The sequence below is a fragment of the Haliotis cracherodii genome, unplaced genomic scaffold (genome assembly GCF_022045235.1).
Source record: "Haliotis cracherodii isolate W230 unplaced genomic scaffold, xgHalCrac1.p SCAF_9, whole genome shotgun sequence".
In the NCBI taxonomy this organism is placed as follows: Eukaryota; Metazoa; Mollusca; class Gastropoda; order Lepetellida; family Haliotidae; genus Haliotis; species Haliotis cracherodii.
The window spans coordinates 5,874,740-5,898,305 of NW_027266343.1; the positions used below are offsets into that span (position 1 = coordinate 5,874,740).

The 23,566-nt window shown below is 38.4% G+C and overlaps 1 protein-coding gene across 1 annotated transcript; it reads left to right on the plus strand.

Annotated features, from left to right (window-relative positions):
• Positions 1 to 6,140: 6,140 nt before the first annotated feature.
• On the plus strand, positions 6,141 to 19,741 carry LOC139453224 (uncharacterized). The gene is made up of 6 exons (XM_071234853.1): positions 6,141 to 6,200; positions 10,538 to 10,718; positions 11,240 to 11,466; positions 16,121 to 16,372; positions 17,714 to 18,370; positions 19,281 to 19,741. The coding sequence occupies exons 1-6, from the start codon at positions 6,149 to 6,151 to the stop codon at positions 19,598 to 19,600; spliced, it is 1,689 nt and encodes a 562-aa protein (XP_071090954.1). The 5' UTR covers positions 6,141 to 6,148; the 3' UTR covers positions 19,601 to 19,741.
• The last annotated feature ends 3,825 nt before the right edge of the window (positions 19,742 to 23,566 follow it).

A 23,566-nucleotide genomic window follows, 5' to 3' on the forward strand; every position in this document is an offset into this window, starting at 1 on the left:
AACCAATCAACCAATGCTTCAATGGGTTGTTTTTTAAATTGCGTAATGACGATCATTGAATCGTCATGTATTACGATACCACTCATTATCAAGGAAACCTTAAACTAAAATGGAATGAAAATATTCTCTATAAATGTTAACTGATACACATACCATAATTTTCGACATTTTTATATTCAACATTTTTTATAGGTTCTACATTCATTTTACTAGGAGGCCAAATTGAATACTCTTTTCTTTTCACAACTGTACAGAAACATTGGTAACCGTATTTGGATGGCTTGACATACATGATAAGATATATGCGTTGCGGTAATTCTCGCCATTTGATAATTTTGTCTCGGCGCATAAATGCTTCAATAGCTTTTTCAAGTCCTTTTGTTGGCGTGTAATCGTTCATTGTGATACACGTATGTATACATTTATCAACAAGGAAATATTTCGTTGTATTAAAGGAACATCGATATTGATAAATAATGGAAAGCTCAAAAGATTCAACTGAACTAACTAATGCACTGGTCCGCATACATAAACGCGGTCCCTTAAAATGGCCTCAGTTATTTCAAGTTGATCCTGGACGCGAGCTTATGGGATCAGTAGCTAAACTATTAACAAAGCATTATGTTAGAATCAGGCGTGGTCAAAAAGAGGCCCATCGTCGCCAAGCTATTGCTGTAAGATTTTACTGAACAAAAGTAGCACACTTGTTTGGATATCAATAAGCTCAGGAGATGATCATAGCTGATAGTAGGTGAGGTAAAGAACTAAACATTTCAGATAGAGTAAGTGTAAGATATTTATATCAGCCTGCCGAACTCGAAGGTCAACACTGTGCAACTGATCCAGTTTGGTCTCTGAACATATATAACACTAGTCAATTGGTTAGGAAAGATAATATCTTAAAGATGGACCAGGCAGAGGATTTGTACGTGAAGAGTGGCTTATTGTTCCCAGTGATACAGTGTTACCTCCCAAAGTAACCATATGCATAGGTAGTTATACCATCCTTATCAATCCATCTCTTTGTATGTAAGGTGGATAATGTCTTAATTATTCTTAATCCATGTATCCTGTGCTCTTCACTTTTAGCAAACATCCATCTCATGTTTGAATGTTCTACTGTTGAATAAGGCCTCTTGATACTGTTCACTTTTATATGTTTTTTACCACATACCTCTTGACACCCTCAGCCTTTCTTATCTCTATAAAGACTTCATTATAGAATGACTCTTCGGTCTTAACCCAACATACTCAGCAATAGGAGTTCCAGCACACTCATCCTTCATCTTGCCTAGTACCTTTACATTTACTGTGCTGTGCAATGGATTATCTAATGGGTAATCGCTTTTATCATACCTCCATGTCAGAATGATGAGATGTGTTTGGTCCACGTGATCTTGATAAAATACTCCGCCTTGGAGGGTAATTAAATTCTTAGAGGGGGAATAAATCTTTTATACCCTGCCATGAGGATTACTGGCTGCATGTGCTTTTCTGAGAGACAGATGAATACTTAATACCCCGCTTCAAAGCAAATGGATGTCACGGGACATAGCGCAAGCTAAACTCATCTCAATCGAACAGCTGTTTTTTACCAATTTGGAATTTTGAATTGTTTTACAATGTCATGTTAAAACATGTCGTTAACATAAAATCGTTGAAGCAGGATCAGTAGGGGTACATGGGGTTTTGTGCATCCCTCGTTAGGTTTTATAGCTCTTGCCTCCGGCTCGTAGTATAAAACCTAACGCAGGACTTAAAACCCCATATACCCCGAGTGATCCTGCTACATATGTATTTTTTCTTCCCTATCTTTATATACATCATCGATTTGTTTTTCAGTTAAAAAGAATCTGTTTAATAAGTTTATTGTAATAAAAGTCATACATTAAATGTTTTGATAAGTCAAGCATACTCACGCCAACACGTACTGGTCTGTTGAATTTTATGAAACACTTCCTCATATATAATGCCACTAAGTCATTATCACATATTTTACTTCTGTTAAAAGCTGGACTAGCCATTAGTTTCCTTAATCTTTCTTCTTCGTGAGCTCTAACCAGTTTAACATCAACCCGCTTCTTTAGATTCTCCATAGTTTTACCAACTACTGAGTCATTTGTGAGTTCCGTGTAAGCTAGATTCTTTTCAAAATCACTAGAAGCCTTCTTTCATTAATCTGTGTTCAGCCTTATATAAACTTAAGAACTCTATGTTTTGTTTTTAGTGTCATACCTAATGATATGTATATAAATATCCGGAGATGAGATTTCTAAAGTGGACTTTATAGTTTGTCTTATCCATTAAATTTGGTACAAGGTTTTCAAAATCAGCTAACTTAGTCTTTCTCATCAAGTTATGTTGATATTCAGACATCCCATCTCTAATATATTAATCATTAATCTTCCTGGAGCTGGCGGATGACTATTATGGTGTTCATGTAAATCTGCAGGATCAATTTCTAGTATGTACCTTTTAACAGAATCTTTGGGAATATTATTCACATCAACATCGTCCTCCCACTTTAAATAACCTGGGTGTAAAAGTTGATTCATAGCCCATCCACACAAATTTGTTGTCGTCGATATATGATATGTGTGTAGTGGTTTACTCGAATCATATCCTACTAATTCATTATTGGCCTTAGAATATCTTTTTGCTGCCATTGATATACCAGCCCTAAATCTTTTCTCAATAAACAAGTGCATATCATAATGAGTAATTAGTTATAGTTCTACATTAGTCTTCTTCAACATTTCATCCCACGAGAGCCTGGGACTGGAATAGTACCAAATTATATTAATTAAAACAGGTCTTTCTAAATATCTTAAATCTTAAATTAGCGAGTTATAATATATTACAGCCTCATTTATCCCACACATTAAGAGCACGTTTATAATCAGCACCAGTTATTTAGGACTACGATCCATCAGGTGGTAATTTAGTTTCATCAAATCTGGAACAATCATCAATATTTTCAGAATGATATATACCTTCACCAACAAATGTCGAAATTTCTGATCGGTATATTGATTTCTTATAGCAAAGTCATCAGGATTGTTTGCATCAGCCAAATGTCCTGAAAAGATAACAAATTGTACGCTATCTATGAATCTAGGCCCATTATATAATTACTTTGTTTTGTTCTCGCTTTTCCATCCTTGTCTGTATAATGTATAATTTAAGTAAAAGAGAATGATATATATCTTTCCATACTGTTAAGAATACACGCTAAACCGCCATCGGTCTTTGTGATAGCTTGCATGATGAGATGAGAATCATATCCTCTGAGATTATGAAATACAACGTACTGGGATTTATTTTAAGTTTTACTTATATTCATTGTATGCGGCTCCTCTACGTTTACCTGTGATGTTAAAATGATCTCTTACAGAATCCCAGAATTATTACAATTATGACAACTTGTTGCCTTCTTATAGGCAATCACCCTTTGTCATACACATGGACATGGATTTCGTATGGGATACATTTTCCCTGATTATTCTCTTCATTTTGTAGAGATTTTAGGAACGTCCCAGCTGCATCGGGACCTCTGTAAATTACAGGAGCATTTGTTTTTCCGTCATACCTTAGAACTATATATCCAAACCTGCAAGCCTTATGTTCTTGAGTTCTATGTTCAGTATTTTCTATCTATTTTCTATCTGTGTTATAAGAGCATCAAATTCAGCATACATTTCCTATCACTTAATAACAACATGGTTTTCTCCAAACTTGTATTGCTAAATAAAAGCGACAAAACCTAACCATAAAAATAAATCTCCACTGTACAATTACGACTACTGGTATAGTATTGCTCTATATTATCGCAGGCTCTATATTATTGCGGCATCGCTAAATCTCGTAATCTACATTCCCTGTCGACTGTTTACTAATGGAAAAAAACCTCAATATTTCATCGCATGATCGAATACAGAACTCGTTGCTACATGTCACGTCTACTCGTAAGTTGGTTGGTTGGACTGATGTTTAACGCCGCACTCAGCAATATTCGGTCTGTAAATAATCGAGTCTGGACCAGACAATCCAGTGATTGATATCATGAGCATCGGATCCAAGCATTTGGGATCGATGACATGCATCAACAAAGTCAGCGAGCCTGACCACCCGATCCCGTTAGCCGCCTTTTACGACAAGTAAGTATACACGTTAAGTTGTATGATACTTTCTGGAATGTTTATGAAGTGGAATTACTTTGACCAAATTGACCAAACGTAGGTCGTAGGAATACTGATTATGCATAATCCAAAACGGGAAGTGATGTAAACCACATAATAAACATGTATCACACACAAAATAGTGATACCGCGATAATATTGAGTTGCCTTTTTTCAGGTGAGCAAATGCCTTGCCTTGCCATGTGTTTGTGATGAGTGCCACCGGTGGGGCAGGATACGTTCACCTTTTTCGCAAACATCTGACATCACTGCAGCTGTTTGATTCTTGAATACATGCCCATGATATAGTCGGAATTATACAATCGACCCATAGGACCCGTGAAGATCCGGGGTAGAATAGGTCTTCAGCAACCCATGCTTGCCGTGACAGGCAACTATGCTTGTCGTAAGAGGCGACTAACGGGATCGGGTGGTCAGGCTCGCTGACTTGGTTGATGCATGTCATCGTATCCAAATTCCCTGGATCGATGCTCATGATGTCAATCACTGGATTGTCTTGTCAAGGCTGCCGTCATATAGCTGGAATATTGCTTGGTGCGGCGTTAAACAATAAACCAACTAACCAACCAATCGATTCATACACTTGACTCGCCTTTGGCAGAGATTACTTACATGTATGTTGCTTGTTTTCAAGTATGTGAGATTTAACAAAAGTTACCAAGGCCAGTGAATAGTTTCAAGGGACTAAACGGTTTTAACAAACAGTTACTATTTATTTCCCGACGAGTTATATGCGCATTATAGCAGTAAAGAATACAGGTTCAATCTATTTTCCACTTCCAATTGTAGTTTTGTTACTTTGCGCCCGAAGATCTAACAGATTTCTATATAATCAGATATAACGAGATGTTTGCATCCGCGTGCCGTTAGAACATAGTGTTTGCATGTACTGGCTAATGACTATGAGTTGTTTTCGCGGTTTTCTATCATAACCTAACATAAATATGTATGAACGTGACGCCATTGTTTTCTTTGCTCTGTTGGGAACATGCGGTACAATGAACATGGTTCGTATATATAATTACATTTTTGCTGTCACTTCAGAGTTAAAGTCTTACTATCAAGTATGGTAAAATATGGTTTGACAGTTTTAATATTTGAAGCTTTTGAATTGTATTGGATTTTTTTTTATTTATTTATTTATTTATTTATTTATTTATTTATTTATTTATTTATTTATTTATTTATTTATTTATTTATTTATTTATTTATTTATTTATTTATTTATTTATTCCAATTTCTATCATATTTTACATTTCAATATCATACATAGAGTGTACATGGATTTATTGTGACATTATTGGTTCAGATTGGTTTTGATATTCGGCTTCCATTCAATTCATAGAAACATCGTCAAGGTGTTGTATCTGTTTTTATATTAAAAAACCCAATACCAGTCTCGATTTTCTGCCGAACCAGTTTCCATTAGGTGTAAAAGGCAAAATAGCGATATAATATGAATCGATGGATTTCTGAAAATCAGTGATGACACCAGTTTTTGCGAACCTGGTAAGCTTATACCATGCTCTTGTACCATGTAATCTATTGCTGGGTGATTTTGTTTAAAAGTAAATTGTTTTTTAAATGAAGACGTGTAACCACGTGACCATACCGTGGTTAAATCATTGCAAAGTAAATTTGTGCCAAAAAATCCCAAATGTATAGATTTTTCAAAGCTAAGATTTCTAGGATAGTTTCATATTATTCGACGTTTTAAATATTTTTCATGTTTGAAATCAAATTATTTTAAGTATTTTTATTAGCGCTGGAAAGTCTTTGAAATGAAAACAGATGTATACAAATATCTTTCAGTGACATTTGAAGACAAAACATGTTTTTTTCTTTAAATGAAGAACGAGATACACACATATCTTTCACTGTATTCGTTGTTGTTGTTTTTGAACTGGCCAAGACATGATATTGTTTCTCAATTGCAGTGACTTCATACGATGGTGCCTCAAAAGTATCTGCTCGGACTGACTGTTGTCTTCACTTATCACGGTAAGTTGTTTCTGTTTAATTGCTTGTTAAAGCCGCTCTCAGCAATATTCGAGTTGATTCTAACATTACCACCCGACCCTCTTTGTGACAAGCGTAGGTTGCTCGAGACTTATTGTAACCCGGAATCCCGGTGGGAACGGTTGTGTGTGTGTGTGTGTGTGTGTGTGTGTGTGTGTGTGTGTGTGTGTGTGTGTGTCGTCTAAGGCGCTGCGATTCGATGTGCAGAGTTGAGTCCCTTGGGCACGCAAGAAACCTGTGATTGTGGGTTGGAATCCCGGTTCGCCCCGATTATGTTTCTAGGTTTGTCAGCACCATACCCATGCTTGTTGGTTTCACGGAAGTGGTAACATGCATCACTTCAGGCTTTTCTCCCACATTAAGCTGACACGCCGCGATATAACTGGATTAATGTTAAAAGCGGCGTAAAACCAAACTCACTCACTCTAACCCTTTAATCAGGTGAATACGTATTGAGTTCATAATATTGAGCGTATTAAGGTAACATACATAATAAGCACCCACTTACTGTAATTAAGAAACTTGTATATATGTTTTATATATCCTCTGGATTTCATATATTCATCGTTTCGACAATTTGTGATATTCGAATTCCTCGAGTCACACAAAGCTTCAAGTCATGTCCTACAATTGATACAGAATATCAGCATCAGTTAAAGATTCTCAAAACATATTCACTGGCACGATTCTTATGAATAAATAGCACGGATGTAACTGATGCCTAGTGTCTACGATTCAGATCTATAGACTTCAGTTTCTAAGTTTCTAATTTATGGTAAAAATGTACAATCACAATGCCACATGGCCAATATGTCTTTCGTTCCTCGTAATAATTGTGATGGTGGTCATGTACCTGTGTATTTGGCTTACCCCAGTCCATTTCATCCTGCATATTTTCACATTTAATTTTTGAAGACTAGCCTTAGAAGGCGAGTAACAAATCCACCTGTGTCAATATTGCCAACGCAACATCTAGACAACTGTCAACAACAACGGTGAAGTCGAGATCAGGTTATGCATACAACTTATCCCATCCCTTCGTCTCTTTGAATTATGTATTGACTGTTTTTAAACAAGCTATTGACTTAGTCTTCAGTTACAAGTGCCATGATAAGACAATAGTACAAGACTGATAGTTCATTAATATTCCTTCAACCTATTCTCCCGGGATTAAATTCAACACTAGGTGAGTTGATAGATCTTACTTGCTACCAGGCTAGTTTTGCTGGTGTGTTTGTTTGTTTGTGTGTTTGTTGTTTAACACCGCTCTCAGCAATATTCCAGAGATATGAGGGCGGTCTGTAAATAATCGTGTCTGCACCTGACAATGCAGTGATTAACATCCTGAGCATCGATCCACGCAGTTAGGATCGATGACATGCATCAACTAAGTCAGCGAGCCTGACCACCCGATCCCGTCAGTCGCCTCTTACGACAAGCATAGTTGCCTTTTACGGCAAGCATGAGTTGCTGCAGACCTATTCTAACCGGGATCGATAATGTGTTTGTTTGTTTGTTGTTTAACGCCACTCTCAGAAATATTCCAGCGATATCACGGTGGTCGATAAATAATGAGAGTCTTGAATCAATACAAAATAGTGATGACAGAAGGTGTTCCCGAAAGAGAACCGTATCCTACCAAAGTGTGGCACCCGTCATAAAAACATGCAAAGGCAAGACAACTGCTCACCTGAAAACAAACACGGGAACATGATACAAGTCAAAATAGGGAACCAAATTGGATAATATTATCATTATTGTCAAATTTGCGTCAAATTTGGCAATGCCCTTCTTATGTCTACCATAAATCGTTATGGGAGCTTTACTGAGGCCTTGAATGTTGTTACCTCGATGAAACAAACCTTCGAACGAGAGCCGTATGGCGTCCTTTGAAATCTTCGCAGAAAGAGCAGGTTCGATTGTACGTCAGCCGCAGCTGCTGGAATATTACACAACTTAAAGGGGACGTTGGTAATTGGAAACTTGAAGTCATTCCTCTTGTCATACAGTCTTGTGGAGAGTTTTTTGTCACTGTGCATCTTTATGCATAGTTCTTAATATGAAACGGACGAGGCGGTCTCACCAGTATCCGTTCGTTCTATTTAAGGTGACTAGGGTATTGGTTATTTGATGATTATTGAACGATATAAGATCATTGATTTTCCTGAAGCCTAAGTTAAACTTAAGCAGAAATTCAGATTCATACACATTAAGGAATAGATCCGCAAGAAGGGGAGCACAATTGGTGCCCATGTGGATGCCATGTGGATGCGTAGATCGCTCATGATGTCAATAACTGGTGTGTCTGGTCCAGTTCGATTATGTACAGACCGCCGTCATATATAAAGCTGGAATATTGCGGCGATCAACGTCAAACAACCTAATGTGAGCAGAAACTAAATATGTTTTACCTAAAACCACCTTATCGTAAGAAACCCTCCTGCCTTGAGTCCACACTCACTCATGACCCAGTCAATCCGTGTTTCTCCCAAGCCAAACAGCCAGAGCAGACCAACTGTCCACTGGTCACCTCCGAGGTGGTCCGTTTAAGGTTGCACTTCACCACAACAAGAGGGTCCTTTCAGGGTTGCAAAAAGTTGATTACATCTGCTAAAACTACCACATTGGCAGTAAGCGTTGTGAGGCATTCGTTCATTATGCCGGAGATATATAAGATCCGTATACCAAAACGTCTGAGGTTGTCATGCCAGGGACAAGATATTTCCTGGTTTTATTATGGTTAGACAGATTTATTGGATATTACACTCGCTTCAACTTAATATCATGTCACACGAGGGACAAAAACTTTATATCATATGAAAGCAAGTGTAACATTTAAGTTCAAGATTACAACGTTCGCTGACCAAACCACAGCGGAAGTCTGTGATGTCATTTCCCTGTAAAAATAGTTTCTAGTACATTTTTTTCAGCCATATATGTCGTTGGCAAATTGAAATGCAGTAGTAATGTTTAAACAATGCAAGGCCTCATCATAAGTGGAAATCTGCTAATTTAACAGTATATAGACTGATAATTCCAGTTGGGCTTCACAATATCCCAGAGATCACCGACTGTATCTGCTGAAAATGTCACAATAGTCGAGGTGGATGGAAAACAGTGATCCATCTTGTCGGTCCACACTACCACAGAACGTACTGTGTGACGGACAGTTAATCGAATGCTATAATGGACAAATCGCTAGTTTATTTAACTTTTATCGCCAAGTTCTAGATGAAATCAAGCTCAAATGTCTGACGCAGCCAATCTTGCCGTCTTTCCCGCTGCATGGCCGGCGATGATGCCAGCTGTAACGAACCATTTACCCAGGGCTATGTGATGTACACAGGTTATTGTAAAGGTGAATTGCTCCCTTTCATACTGTGTTAATGTGTCATTAACGATCAGGTACATGTACATGAATGGGAAACATCGGCGCAAGTGAGGATGAACCACAGCGCCCGTCGCAGTACGGTAATATCAAAAACGATAATGTCAAACAGCACTAAAGTCTTGTTGCTCTTTCGTGAACTTAGGAACATTTTAGGGAATAATTTGGTTTCTGACTTTGCAGTTTTGTAATGTGGAATTTATGTTATGTCTGTTGAGGGAAAAATGTTTCCAGCTTCAACGAAGTTTTTCGGGATCATCTGTAACTGGCACAAGTTCGTTCAGCGAAACAGATAATCAGCTTAATATGAGAAGGTTTTTTCTGCTGTAATACATCGATATGAGAAAAGGAATTTGTAAAAATAATCAGTTTGCTTTCCTTCGTATGGTTGAATTCCCATCGTAAATAGCGGTCTTCTTATGATCGAGCACTGAACGGATGAAGACACCGAAAGTCCAGGGTTTACAGTCAGTCAATCAGATGGCTAGACTGACTGAAAAGTTATATGTTGACTGTCTAATTAAGAAGTATGTACACTGTAATGTTTTACAAATGGGTGAAAAATAAATCTGACCCGTGAATATCCGGGGATGAATAGGTCTTCAGGATCCATTGCTTGACGTAAAAGGTGACTACGTCTTTCGGAAGAGGCGACAAACGGGATCGGGTGGTCAGGTCCGCTGACTTGGTTGATGCATGTCATCGATCCCAACTCGTGGATCGATGTTTATGATATCAATCGCTGGATTGTCTGGTCCAGACTCGATTATTTACATATGTCTGGAGCAATACCTTTTGTAAACTTTGCTCTGTTTCGTAAAATGAGTTTTTTCCTGACTGAATCGAGTTGTCGCATTAATTACATTAGTTGTATGCGGGAAATTGTAGCCATTGTTATTTTTATTACATATATCATTTCATGATATTTTAGGGCTTTTGATGGGTGTGACAACGGCAGGTAGAAAATACACACTGTTCAAAACTCATGGCAGTTGGAATGAAGCACAAGATGTTTGTGTGAACACCAACAAGCGGATGCTCAAGATTGCGTCGGAGGCTGAGATGAAAGTCTTCAGGAATGTATTAGAGCCTTGGATCAATGACGGGCGCTTGTAAGTGTTTTCATACTTGGTCTTTGTTACATCAATGTACAGAATGGGATAAAAATTGTTGTCTTTCAATACTTGGACAGATAAGGGTAGTTTCTAAGACAGAGACAAATAGCATTTTTCGTCATTGCAAAAAGAGTTCCATAATTAAATCATTGACATCGAGGAGACCCATCCTTTCACGCCAAGAACATTGCGCAGTTCGGTGTAGAAAGGTGACCTTTTAATTCTAGTATCCAACCCACATACACCCGCTTAGTATCATCAAACTTAACAAATGAAGAAATATGGACAGGATACCACAAAGCTGAAATCACCTTTTCCTGCATAGCGTCCAGAGTAATATCAAATTTGGCTTCTTCATAAATATGGGGCGGTGGGGTAGCCTAGTCGTTAACGCGTTTTTGTCAGTGTTTTTCCCAAACTAGCTTCTCCTTTAGGTCTATATTTGAACATTTATTCTTTCCTAAATTCACACCTCAAGCCATCAAAATGATTTTCATACCTTTTATTCTTTCTCTTAGAACTACGGATATGTGGTTGGGATTGTATGACAAGGAACCCACAGACCCTGATTTTGTACACTACTGGCAGTACGATTGCAGCCCTCTCGGGAAATATGCCCCTTGGTTAATCGGCTTTGAACCGGATGGAAAAGGAAGTGAGAACTGTGTCCGAACCACGAAGAATGGGATTTTCAAGACAAAACAATGCGATTCGAATCTAGCTGTTATTTGCCAGGAAAACACAGGTTCGTTCAGATACAATGTTCGCTATTCAAATACCGCCTGTAAGTTACTGACTGTATCATAAGAATGTGTTTATAACCACTATTAAATAGTCACGATACCTGATGTTCACGGAATAATGAGCGTATCCAATGGCACCGACACAAACACACGCAAAGGCATGTATGTGTTCAACTAAAAAATCACGAGACCATTTATGGTACAAGTCGAAACAGGAAATTGCATGCGACATAATTGTTGTCACTGTTGCCTCAAATTTTGAAATGTTCTCCTCTTGTCTTCCATAACAGTTTGAAAGCTTTTGAAGCTTTTAACATGAGTCGTATGACGACTATTTAAAATATCTTCGAAGAAAGAGCATGTCCGATTGTACCTCAAACGTTATGACGACACCAAAATTCATCTGACAGATATTTATACAGACAAAATATAGTTCTTCCATCTGCAGAAATAAAACCCCATCCGAATTCTCTGCATAATTGTGTTTGTATAAGATTCTTCTGCAGACATGCGATTTCTGAGACCATGTGTGGGCAAATAATACATATTGTGACATACAATCTAATCATCTCCTCCTGAACTTTCCAATCATTAGGCATCAATGCTGAAATTTACGTTTTTCATTGTTTCAGCCTGATCCCGAGATTTCAGTGTTTCAGCCCATTCTGATGTTTCGGTGTTTCAGCCTGATCCTGAAGTTTCAGTTTTTTCAGCCCATTCTGATTTTTCAGTGTTTCAGCCTGATCTTGACGTTTCAGGAATTTCAGCCCATTCTGATGTATCTATGTTTCAGTCTGATCCTGAAGTTTCAGTGTCTCTGCCCGTTCTGATGTTTCGGTGTTTCAGCCCAATTCTATCTCTCAGCCGAATTTTGGCGTTTCAATGTTTCACATCACAACGGCATCCTGGGTGCCGTTGTACAAAACTTAGTTAGTCACTAAGATACCTAAACAATGTTACGCCCGTTGCACAACGCTGCCTTTCGACAATCTTAAAGTCGACAGAATACTTAGCAGCAACCTTAACTAAGATTGAAATCTTTAGTGCCGGAGACTCAATTATGTCCATAGTTACGGTTGAGACTTGAGAGTTATCTCTCCTGCTCGCATCTGCAGACGGCTGACATTGATACTTCAACATGACGCAGCCGTCTATCAGTGTACAGAAACGGTGGAGGCAATCAAGTGAGGTGACACTCTTGGTCGATGAAGTCAAGTGTAGCAGCCATGTTTTATTCGGCTCATTTTCTTCAAGCATCACCAATCAATCCAAAATGAGGGAGTGGGATGCAATAGCCGCAGTAAGTTCGACATGCATTTAAGGCTTGCATTCGTAGCATCGTTACTTTCTCAATGGCATCACATTAATGTATCTATCTATCATTGATATTATTTGAAAGCATTACATAACATCCAGTGGTGTCAGAAATGAAATAAATTTCATTTTATCACGAACGTTGTTAGGTCATCGGCCTAACCTTCATCAAGTGAAGCAGTTAGCATATACTCCAAAACGTTGTGTTTCCTCATAATAAGGAGTTGACATCCATTGATTTTCTTCCTCACATTTATTAACATAATTCTTCTACCCAGTGTATATAGCTTGAATATTTCTATTTATAGGTTGTATCACTGATTACACATAGTCAAATTGAATGAAGAGTTGGTGGATTTGTGTCTGAGGCTGTTGAAAGTGAGTGTTTTTCTTATATTCTAAATACAAAACAACATTCATGATGATTGAATATCTTCAGTGAACTGTGTGTATTTTCAACAATGATTGTTGGAAGTAGCACTAGTAATAGCTTTGATTGACATGAACAGAGATGATTAATTCATAATAAAACAAAACATTTCAGCTTTGTCTACACTGAACATGTTGAATGAAGGTGGCCTTGCAACAGTGGATTTGCTCGATTCTGTCATCACAAATAACGAGAGACAAACCAATAAAACACCTGGTATACTTGTTTAATACTTGTTAAACAAAACATTCCCATTGCATTTATTTATGACGTCAATCAATTATAACTTAAATCTCAGATATATTAAATTACCATGATTATCGATGGAACCTAATTTCATCAAACTTGCAGGTCCTATATTAATGTCTGGGAACATTTGCAGTGATGAGGCTTCCAAAATCAACAATAATATAGAATCATACTTAATATCCAATCATCTGATGACTCAAATAGCATAACAAGCTGATCATAAATTGATAATTAAATTCTTATTTCGGCAATGATAAATTTATGATAATTTAACCTAAAACACATTTACATTTCTTGATTGTTACAGAAAGGATACCAAGATGATCAGATCCAGACATAGATTTGGTTTGACATTAATATATAGTTTGGGCACGCTATTATCTTTTGATATTCATATCATGATGGAATGATACTTCTCACTGGTTTTAGTACAAACAAAGTTTTATGGAGTCATATATTGGGTTTTAACTACTAATGTCCAGTATAATATTCTTTCATCTAAATGAAATGTTTGATTTTCATCACTGATTAGTACTTGGCTTCAAATAACTAACAACTACTGATCATGATGATGTAATAAACATGATAAATTGATTTTTTTACAGAAAAAAACCAGCAGCCACCAAAACACACTGCCTCAATAATTGATATGGAGACAACCAAAGCAGATGCCCTCAAAGAACTGATACATGTGCAAAAGATGATGCTCAGCATATCAGAGGAGCACCTGGCTGTAGAGAGAGAAAGGCGTGACCTGGAGAAATCCAAATTTGAACTGTTGCAACATCTGTTAAAGAAACAAGGAAATAAATCTCCCAATACTTCGTCCCCATTTGAACAAATTGATGTATTCCTCTTAACTGTACCAAGACCCAAGCTGATATGTCTGACTGGTGTTTAAAAGTAAATTGTTAACTCACCTGACACATTGTGCATTGAGACATTTAAATCGTTATCTGTCTTGATGTAATCACCTATAGCACTGCATAACTTTAAATACAAACTGGGTTGTTATTTTTGTTAATTTCTGCCAATACATATATATTCATGAACTGCCCAGCGATTTAGCAGTTATTGAAATAAATATATATTTGTATTATTGTGTTGTTTACTTACAGCCCATGTAAATATGTTTAGTAATCAGCTTCCTCCTTGCCGTACAACCAACCTGACACTGCCCAGCTACAGGATAGTTTTCCATGTTACGATGATCAACGTCTGTGTCAATTTCCTCTGCAACCTTGTCGATGCAGAAGTTGTGCAGTCTGAAACAGGAGCCACAATTACAGCTACACATCTTTGTGGATTGAACCAAAAGACATCTGGTTGACTGATGGAGACATCTGAAAAAGTCAAATTATAATTATCAAATCATAATTAAATTTTCCTTATGTTCATTGTAATTCCAGCATTCGGATTCGCTGGTCATTGGTCACGTGTTATTGCATTCATTTCCCAATGAACGTGAAACATTAAACCACGCCCACTGAAGAGGACTACTTTTATTGCAACGGAATGTCGGGGAATCCCAATATGATATACGCGGGAATTCCTTTTCTGATTACGTGTATCGTCATGCACAGGACATTTAGCGAAATGTATGCATGCTCATAGTCGAAACTACATTTTGAGACCGAAGGGCCGACAAGGAATGACACAGCAAACGTGCAGGCTCGCTCTCCTGTTTATTGTCCGCTCGCCTCAGTTCAACAAATTTCATGTCTCCGGGTTTCATTTCTTACACGCATTTTTCAAACTGTGTTCTCAGGGAACTAATGTTTGAATCTGGCGGTAATCATTTGAAAAAGCCGCCTTCTCCTGGACATATTTGTTCCAGTTCTATAGAGTCTGGCTGTTGCAGTTCTCCTCTCCTCTTGCCTACTTAGGTCCTATGAAAAATGAAATATCAAAGCACTCAAGTTTTGTTATTCCTGAATGTAGGACTATATTTCTATACTTTTATATATATTCATCAAAAACACATGGAACCATGGATAATTAAAAAAAAAGATTGCACATTTTAGAAGGTAATTTGGACTTTCCTCCCAAAATTTAAAAAAAGACAGCAATTCTAATTTCAAAACTCTCAAGTTTTTACATAGGTTTATTGCATTAATTACGGATGAGGTTAATCTGGTTTAACCCGAGTCACCAATACTGGGGTTTCGGTGTATCAGCACAATACTGATGTTTCAATGTTTCAGAACAACACTGATGTGTCAGCGTGTCAGCACAATACTGATGTTTCGGTGTATCAGCACAATACTGATGTATCAGTGTATCAGCACAATACTGATGTGTCAGCGTGTCAGCACAATACTGATGTGTCAGCGTATCAGCACAATACTGATGTGTCAGCGTATCAGCACAATACTGATGTGTCAGTGTATCAGCACAATACTGATGTGTCAGTGTATCAGCACAATACTGATGTTTCAGTGTATCAGCACAATACTGATGTTTCGGTGTATCAGCACAATATTGATGTTTCGGTGTATCAGCACAATACTGATGTTTCAGTGTATCAGCACAATACTGATGTTTCGGTGTATCAGCACAATACTGATGTTTCAGTGTATCAGCACAATACTGATGTTTAAATGTATCAGCACAAGTCTGATGTTTAAATGTATCAGAACAATTCCGACTGTTTACTGTTTCAGACCAATGCTGGTACGAGGAGTACGTAGACAAGAAGATATCTCAGCACAATCTGCTGACATCATCCGAAACAGATTTACAGTCTTGTAAGGCGATGTGTTTAAAGGCAGCAACAGGAACGGACGAGTGTGTCGCAATATCACACAGCGGCCAGACATGTAACATCTTCACCGCGGGCAGCATTTACATCACCACTGTGCCCACGATGACCGACGAAAATGGCTACAACTCTCTTGTAAAACGATGCTACGATGGTCAGTTAACGCATATATTCCTCATTTCCACTCACACAGTGATAGGGTCCTCCGGTATGTTAGTTTTGCTATTCAAAATCAAACATGTTCATCTATGAGGAAAAACACCAGGTGTAGTGGACCATTGAAAATATATCTACATGTAGTTATCAGAAGTTCGAGACAAGCTGATCAAAAAGGATGCTGCCGGTAGCTTTTAAATACACACTTTTCTTTCTGAGGATGTGACTGAGGTCGTGATAGAGAGATCAAATTGTATTCGATGATCTGATGTCATAATGATGTTTTTTCTTTAACGCCGCACCAGCAATATTCCAGCTTTAAGAGGGCGGTCTGTAAATAATCAAGTCTAGACCAGACAATCCAGTGATTAACATCATGAGCATCGATCCATGCAATTGGGATACGATGACATGCATCAACCAAGTCAGTGAGCCTGACCACCCGATCCCGTTAGTCGCCTCTTGAGACAAGATAGTCGTTTTTTACGCCAATCATGGGTTGCTGAAGACCTATTCTATCCCGGATCTTCATGGGTCAGCTGATTAGTGACTAATTATATGTTATGAATAGTTTAATTAGCCAATTTTTATTCCAACTGGCGATATTGCTTTTCTTATCACCAATTGAAGACTTAACATAAGCGTTAGTGTGACGTGTAAATATTCAAATCTAAGACAAGTTATTCTATTTTTGACAACATTTTGCTTAAAAACGTAATTTCCGTCACTTCATTTTGTTAATGCAATGACATGATAGCCAGAATACCGAACTGATTTGTTAGTGAGTGAAAAGCCAAAACGTCCAATAGATGTAACGTCACAGCATAGTAACGTCACGATTCGACTTTGACGTCAAACAGGAACGTCACCACATTTCACCAGACAAAACTGGCACCACATGAGCAAAATAAATACATTTGGCTTCCCAACTGCACAAGGTTGTGCATTCCAAACACTACCAAAGCCCTTCACTTGAATTATGCAAACCTAATGTCAACCTAACATTTTCGACAACACACATTTCTTCATAAAATGCATCATCAACTATTGATAACAAAAGATAACTCCGATATTCGTAACCCACGCAATTGGGTTTCATAAAAGTGATAAACGTCTAAGACTTGCATCGTGATACTTTTTGGAGTTCCACCCACATGATGCTGACATCCATGATGTTATTGAAAGCAGTTAATGGCGGTATTACTTACTCTCTCAATGATATACCTAACCAGAAATGCTTTAGTCTGTCTCTCAGACACCAAATCACACCCAAATACGAAACGTTTACATATCCACAAGACCGTCGTTATAAGGCTAAACATAAGTGTCCCTTTTGAAGGTACTTACAACGAACACCCGCCAACAGTTGCTGCAAACAATGCCAAGGTTGCTGAAAACGTTGAATGCACAACCACAACTAGTACACCTACTTCTACAACGACTACAACGCCTATTACTACTACTTCAACTAACACTAATGCAGCTACCACAGCTGCTGCAACGACTACAACCACAACGGCTACGAAAACTACCACAGTAACTTCCATAACGTCCACAACCGCTGCATCAACTTCCACTACAACCACGCCCGCTGCTCTCGCAACATCAACTTCTATAACTTCTACAGCAGCTGCTACGACTACCGAAACAACAGCAACGACCACTGCAACAACTGCAACGACTACATCAGCTGCAACAACTTCTACTCCAGCAGCGTCCACTACTTCAAGTACTTCTACAGCAGCTGCAACGACTACCGAAACAACATCAACGACCACTGCAACAACTGCAACGACTACATCAGCTGCAACAACTTTTACTCCAGCACTGTCCACTACTTCAAGTACTTCTACAGCGACAACAACCACTTCAAATGCTGCACAAGCTAGTACGATATCAACACCAACTACTACAACAATCTCTATTCCAGCTACCACAACTATTACCGAGGTGACGTCCACGTCCCCACATGAAGACGCTATTTGCAACATCAGTGGTAAGTCAACATGTCGAATTAGTGTGCGCTTTGTCTGTCTGAGTAGGGCATGGATAGCCCAGTTCGTTGTGCAGACTTCGAATCCCGGTTCGTCCTTATTATGTTTATAGGTTTGTCAGTTATATAAATATGCTTGTGTGTTTCACCAAAGTGGTAAGCGTCTGAGAACCGCATCACTTCGGGCTTTACTCTCATATCAAACTGACAGTACTTAAACTGGAGTACTATTCAAATGGTGTTAAACCCAGATCACCCTCGACTATGCCCACCCCTGAAGATCCGGGGTAGAATAGGTAAACTATGCTTGTCGCAAGAGGCGACTAACGGGATCGGGTTGTCGGGTGAGCAGACTTGGTAGATACATATCATCGTATCCTAATTGCGTGGATCGATGCTCATGATGTCAATCACTGGATTGTCTGGTTCAGATTCGATGATTTGCAGCCAAATAGCTGCAATATTGCTGAGTACGGCGTTAACAATAAACACTCACATGCTCAGCGATAAATACGTAATTGTGATATCTGATCAACATTATCAAATATGAAAAGGCATAATGTTTATCGACATTGCACAATACAAATTGTTTAAGTTATTTTCTGAAGCACTAGGAGCGGTCGGGTTCGATTCCCGACATGGGTACAATATGTGAAGCTCATTTCTGGTGTCCCCCGTCGTGATATTGCTGGAATATTGCTAAAAGCGGCGTAAAACCATACTCACTCACTCTGAAGCACTAACTCTTAGCTATTCAAGAATGATATTGATCAGACAAATATGTATTTCATGTAGTATCAATTTCACATTTTTTTTCAAAATTGGATCTTTGAAAATTAAAGACACTAATCACTCACGTGCATTTTACAACATTGTCAGTCATATGGTAACGCATTGAATCTATCCTGTCTAGGGTCACGTCCAGGACCAAGGACGTGTAGTTCAATCTGCCTGAACCTCGCAGGACCCAACAGCATCGAGTGGCAGCAGTTGATGCAGACATTGCTACTGAACAGGAAAATGCTGTCTTCCTACCGACGAGCTAAGACTTCAGCACGAGATGACCGACCTTCTGCCGGGACGCTTGGGGCATCGGGAATCGGAATTCTAGTGCTAGTGTTTGGATCTCTGATTCTGCTAGACATGGATAGATTTGTGTCAATGTTACATCGAGCTTTCAAAATGCCTCGTCGAAATACATCAAGAACCTTCTCGCTTGACAAGAGTGTGTGACAGCTACATAGCTATTACTACCCTGATATTTACAAATAAATCCCTGGGGATTCTCGAGTGGAATAACGACACACGACGTAAGAGCCGACAGTGGGGATTGTATGGTTAAAATGTCTCACCACGACTGCATGGATCGTTGGTCATGCTATCAACCACTAGCTGTACAGATCCATGTAATTACCAGGTCGCTGTGACGCAGCGTGACTATTGCTGAATATATTGGTGGAGTAAACGATAATCATTCACTCACTTATTTAATAACAACTGTAACCTAATTAAAATCCGATATTTTGATTTCACACGACACCACTCTGCTTGAAGAACCGAGAACACCTCCAAAGGGGGTCGCGTCAAGCGTCTCCGAACTTCCCGTGTGTTTTTTTTATGTGAATAATTCACTTGGATTTGCATGTGTTGGTGACTTTTGCCACCGTTACGGCAGGATATGCTCACAATTCGCGAACATATGGTGTCATCACAATTTGACAGTTATTCATCAATGTACATGATATACTCGGACTCGTACTCTCTACTCGGCGTTTATCTTGGATTTGGATTTGCCGCTTTTATTTCACAGCACAATCTACATCTTGAGCAAATGACAAATGTCGTTTTAGTTTGACACAGAAGAACACGACTGCAGGCGTTCGACTGACAAGATGCATACGGCTGCGTCTATATACTGTAGATGAAGGTTACACGGACATGTTGGTATCTCACGGATAGCGTGTACCTTGCTTTGGTTTCTTAATACGTTACTTCCATTGACTTAATCTGTATATAATATGCGCCTTTTCATTTCTTTTTAAAATATGTGTTTCTTCGACCAAAGGGATTAAACTGTATAATTCTTCTCTCGTGTTCTTTGTTAATAGGCTATACTGAAGGCTACAAATATATGATGCCGAAGACTAGTGTCAGATGTTACTGAAGACTAGAGTTAGATGTAACTGAAGACTAGTGTTAGATGTTACTGAAAACTAGAGTAAGATGTTACTGAAAACTAGAGTTAGATGTTACTGAAGACTAGTGTTAGATGTTACTGACGACTAGTGTTAGATGTTATTGAAGTCTAGTGTTAGATGTTACTGACGACTAGTGTTAGATGTTACTGAAGACTAGATTTAGATGTTACTGACGACTAGTGTTAGATGTTATTGAAGACTAGAGTTAGATGTTACTGAAGACTAGTGTTAGATGTTATTGAAGTCTAGTGTTAGATGTTACTGACGACTAGTGTTAGATGTTACTGAAGACTAGTGTTAGATGTTACTGACGACTAGTGTTAGATGTTATTGAAGACTAGGGTTAGATGTTACTGAAGGCTACAAATATATGATGCCGAAGACTAGTGTCAGATGTTACTGAAGACTAGAGTTAGATGTTACTGAAGACTAGTGTTAGATGTTACTGAAAACTAGAGTTAGATGTAACTGAAGACTAGTGTTAGATGTTACTGAAAACTAGAGTAAGATGTTACTGAAGGCTACAAATACATGATGCCGAAGACTAGGGTAAGACGATACTGAAGACTAGAGTTAGATGTTACTCAAGACTACAAATATATGATGCCGAAGACTAGTGTCAGATGTTACTGAAGACTAGAGTTAGATGTTACTGAAGGCTACAAATATATGATGCCGAAGACTAGTGTAAGACGATACTGAAGACTAGAGTTAGATGTTATTGAAGACTAGTGTTAGATGTTACTGAAGACTAATGTTAGATGTTACTGACGACTAGTGTTAGATGTTATTGAAGACTAGAGTTAGATGTTACTGAAGGCTACAAATATATGATGCCGAAGACTAGTGTAAGACGATACTGAAGACTAGAGTTAGATGATACTGAAGACTAGTGTGAGATGTTACTGAAGACTAGTGTTAGATGATACTGAAGGCTACAAATACATGATGCCGAAGACTAGGGTAAGACGATACTGAAGACTAGAGTTAGATTATACTGAAGACTAGTGTGAGATGATACTTAGGGCTACAAAACTATGATGCCGAAGGCTAGTGTTAGATGTTACTGACGACTAGAGTTTGATGATACTGAATGATACAGTTTGATGATACAGAAGGATACAGTTAGATGATGCTGAATATTAGAGTTAGATGATACTAAAGGATAGTGTTACATGATACCGAAGGCTAGTGCCAGGTGATACTGAATGACACAGATAGATGATACTTAAGAATAGTATTAGATGATACTGAAGGCTAGTGATAGGTGATATTGGAGGCTAGTGTTAGGTGATATTGGAGGCTAGTGTTAGATGATACTGAAGACTAGAGTTAGATGATACTGAAGGCTAGTGGTAGATTATACTAAAGGCTAGAAATAGATGATACTGAAGGCTAGTGTCAGATGATGCTGAATGATACAGTTAGATGATACTGAAGACTAGAGTTAGATGATACTGAATGATACAGTTTGATGATACAGAAGGATACAGTTAGATCGTGCTGAATGTTAGAGTTAGATGATACTAAAGGATAGTGTTACATGGTACCGAAGGCTAGTGCCAGGTGATACTGAATGATACAGTTAGATGATACTTAAGAATAGTGTTAGATGATACTGAAGACTAGTGTTAGATGATACTGAAGGCTAGTGTTAGATGATACTGAAGGCTAGTGTTAGATGATACTGAAGGCTAGTGTTAGGTGATATTGGAGGCTAGTGTTAGATGATACTGAAGACTAGTGTTAGATGATACTGAAGGCTAGTGTTAGATGATCCTGGAGGTTAGATGTAGATGATTCTGAAAGCTTACAAATTCGTAAGATTGATGATACTAATGCTTAAGTTCGGTGATACTACGGTTTGATAGTGATACGAAGTACAGCTTTGAGCACGAAGACCCTGGAGTCTCATCGTCTAAAATGTATAGTTGGACTCTAACCATTTCTATCACAAGACACCAGGCTTTTTATGAGCATTCAGCCCTCATCTTCCCAAGGCAAGGGAGTTATCTGACTTTAAAAGTACAGTTTCCACCCTTGCCGAACTAGGCTTGATTTACTGGTCTCGGTCGTTGAGCCGCCAGTGGCTATTACCAATTATTTCCCTTCTTAGCCTCTCCTATGGACCAATCAGATTCCACCTCTCGTATCACTTGCGTTTGCTTTACACAAAATGGTGGCGCCCAGTCAGGACGATCTGATCGATAATCAAGATCTATATTTGATCAAACGGGTCGTACATCGCGAAAGGCATCAAATCACGTGAGCACCTTGATTAAAAACATGAAAGGATGTGGAAAATATCTGCTGACAACGAGTTGGCGGTGCACATGCTTTGCAAATCCTGCAATCGATCGAAATCTGCACGACAGTTTACGAACCGCATATTGATTTCGGAGCGCGATTTTCATTAGACTAGGCATTGACTCGTTAGTCTAGACAACATGTAACTCCATAATACTAGCCTCGTTCGGCAAGGGTGAAAACTGGACTTTTATAGTCAGTTTACTCTCGTGCCTCGGGAATATGTCAGCCCTTGTCAAGATAAGAGTATTTTCTTTTCTAGCTGTTCGTTTTTTAGCTGTTCGTACGTAAAATGCACAAAATTCCATAAGAACACACTGCATATAACACTTCTTGCATCGTTCACAAACGAAAACGCTTTTAGTCCTGATGCAAGTAAACACATTTTATGAATTTTCTTCCATGTGTCCTCGCCTTAAAAAAAACCCCAAAAAACATTAGTTAGCCTTCATTCCGGATTTCACGGGTTCGAATCCCTCTGTCGACACACGTTCCTCGTGAAATTGTCATATCATCAAGGTCAATGATAGTGAAAGCAAAGAGGTTCCGTCATTGCTAACTGGTGTTCAACAATTCAGCGAGTTAACGTAAAGACAAAGGCCACGATACTTGACTGATGGTTGATACTGAAGGCTAGATTTGAATGAGACTGAAGGCTAGACTAGATTTTAGATGTCACTATTATTATATAATT

Excerpts from the sequence above, each read along its gene's own strand:
- LOC139453224 (XM_071234853.1), top strand. The coding sequence starts at position 6,149 with ATGGTGCCTCAAAAGTATCTGCTCGGACTGACTGTTGTCTTCACTTAT. Across the intron at positions 10,719-11,239 it reads TGGATCAATGACGGGCGCTT|AACTACGGATATGTGGTTGG; the intron begins GTAAGTGTTTTC and ends TCTTTCTCTTAG. Across the intron at positions 11,467-16,120 it reads TATTTGCCAGGAAAACACAG|ACCAATGCTGGTACGAGGAG; the intron begins GTTCGTTCAGAT and ends TTACTGTTTCAG.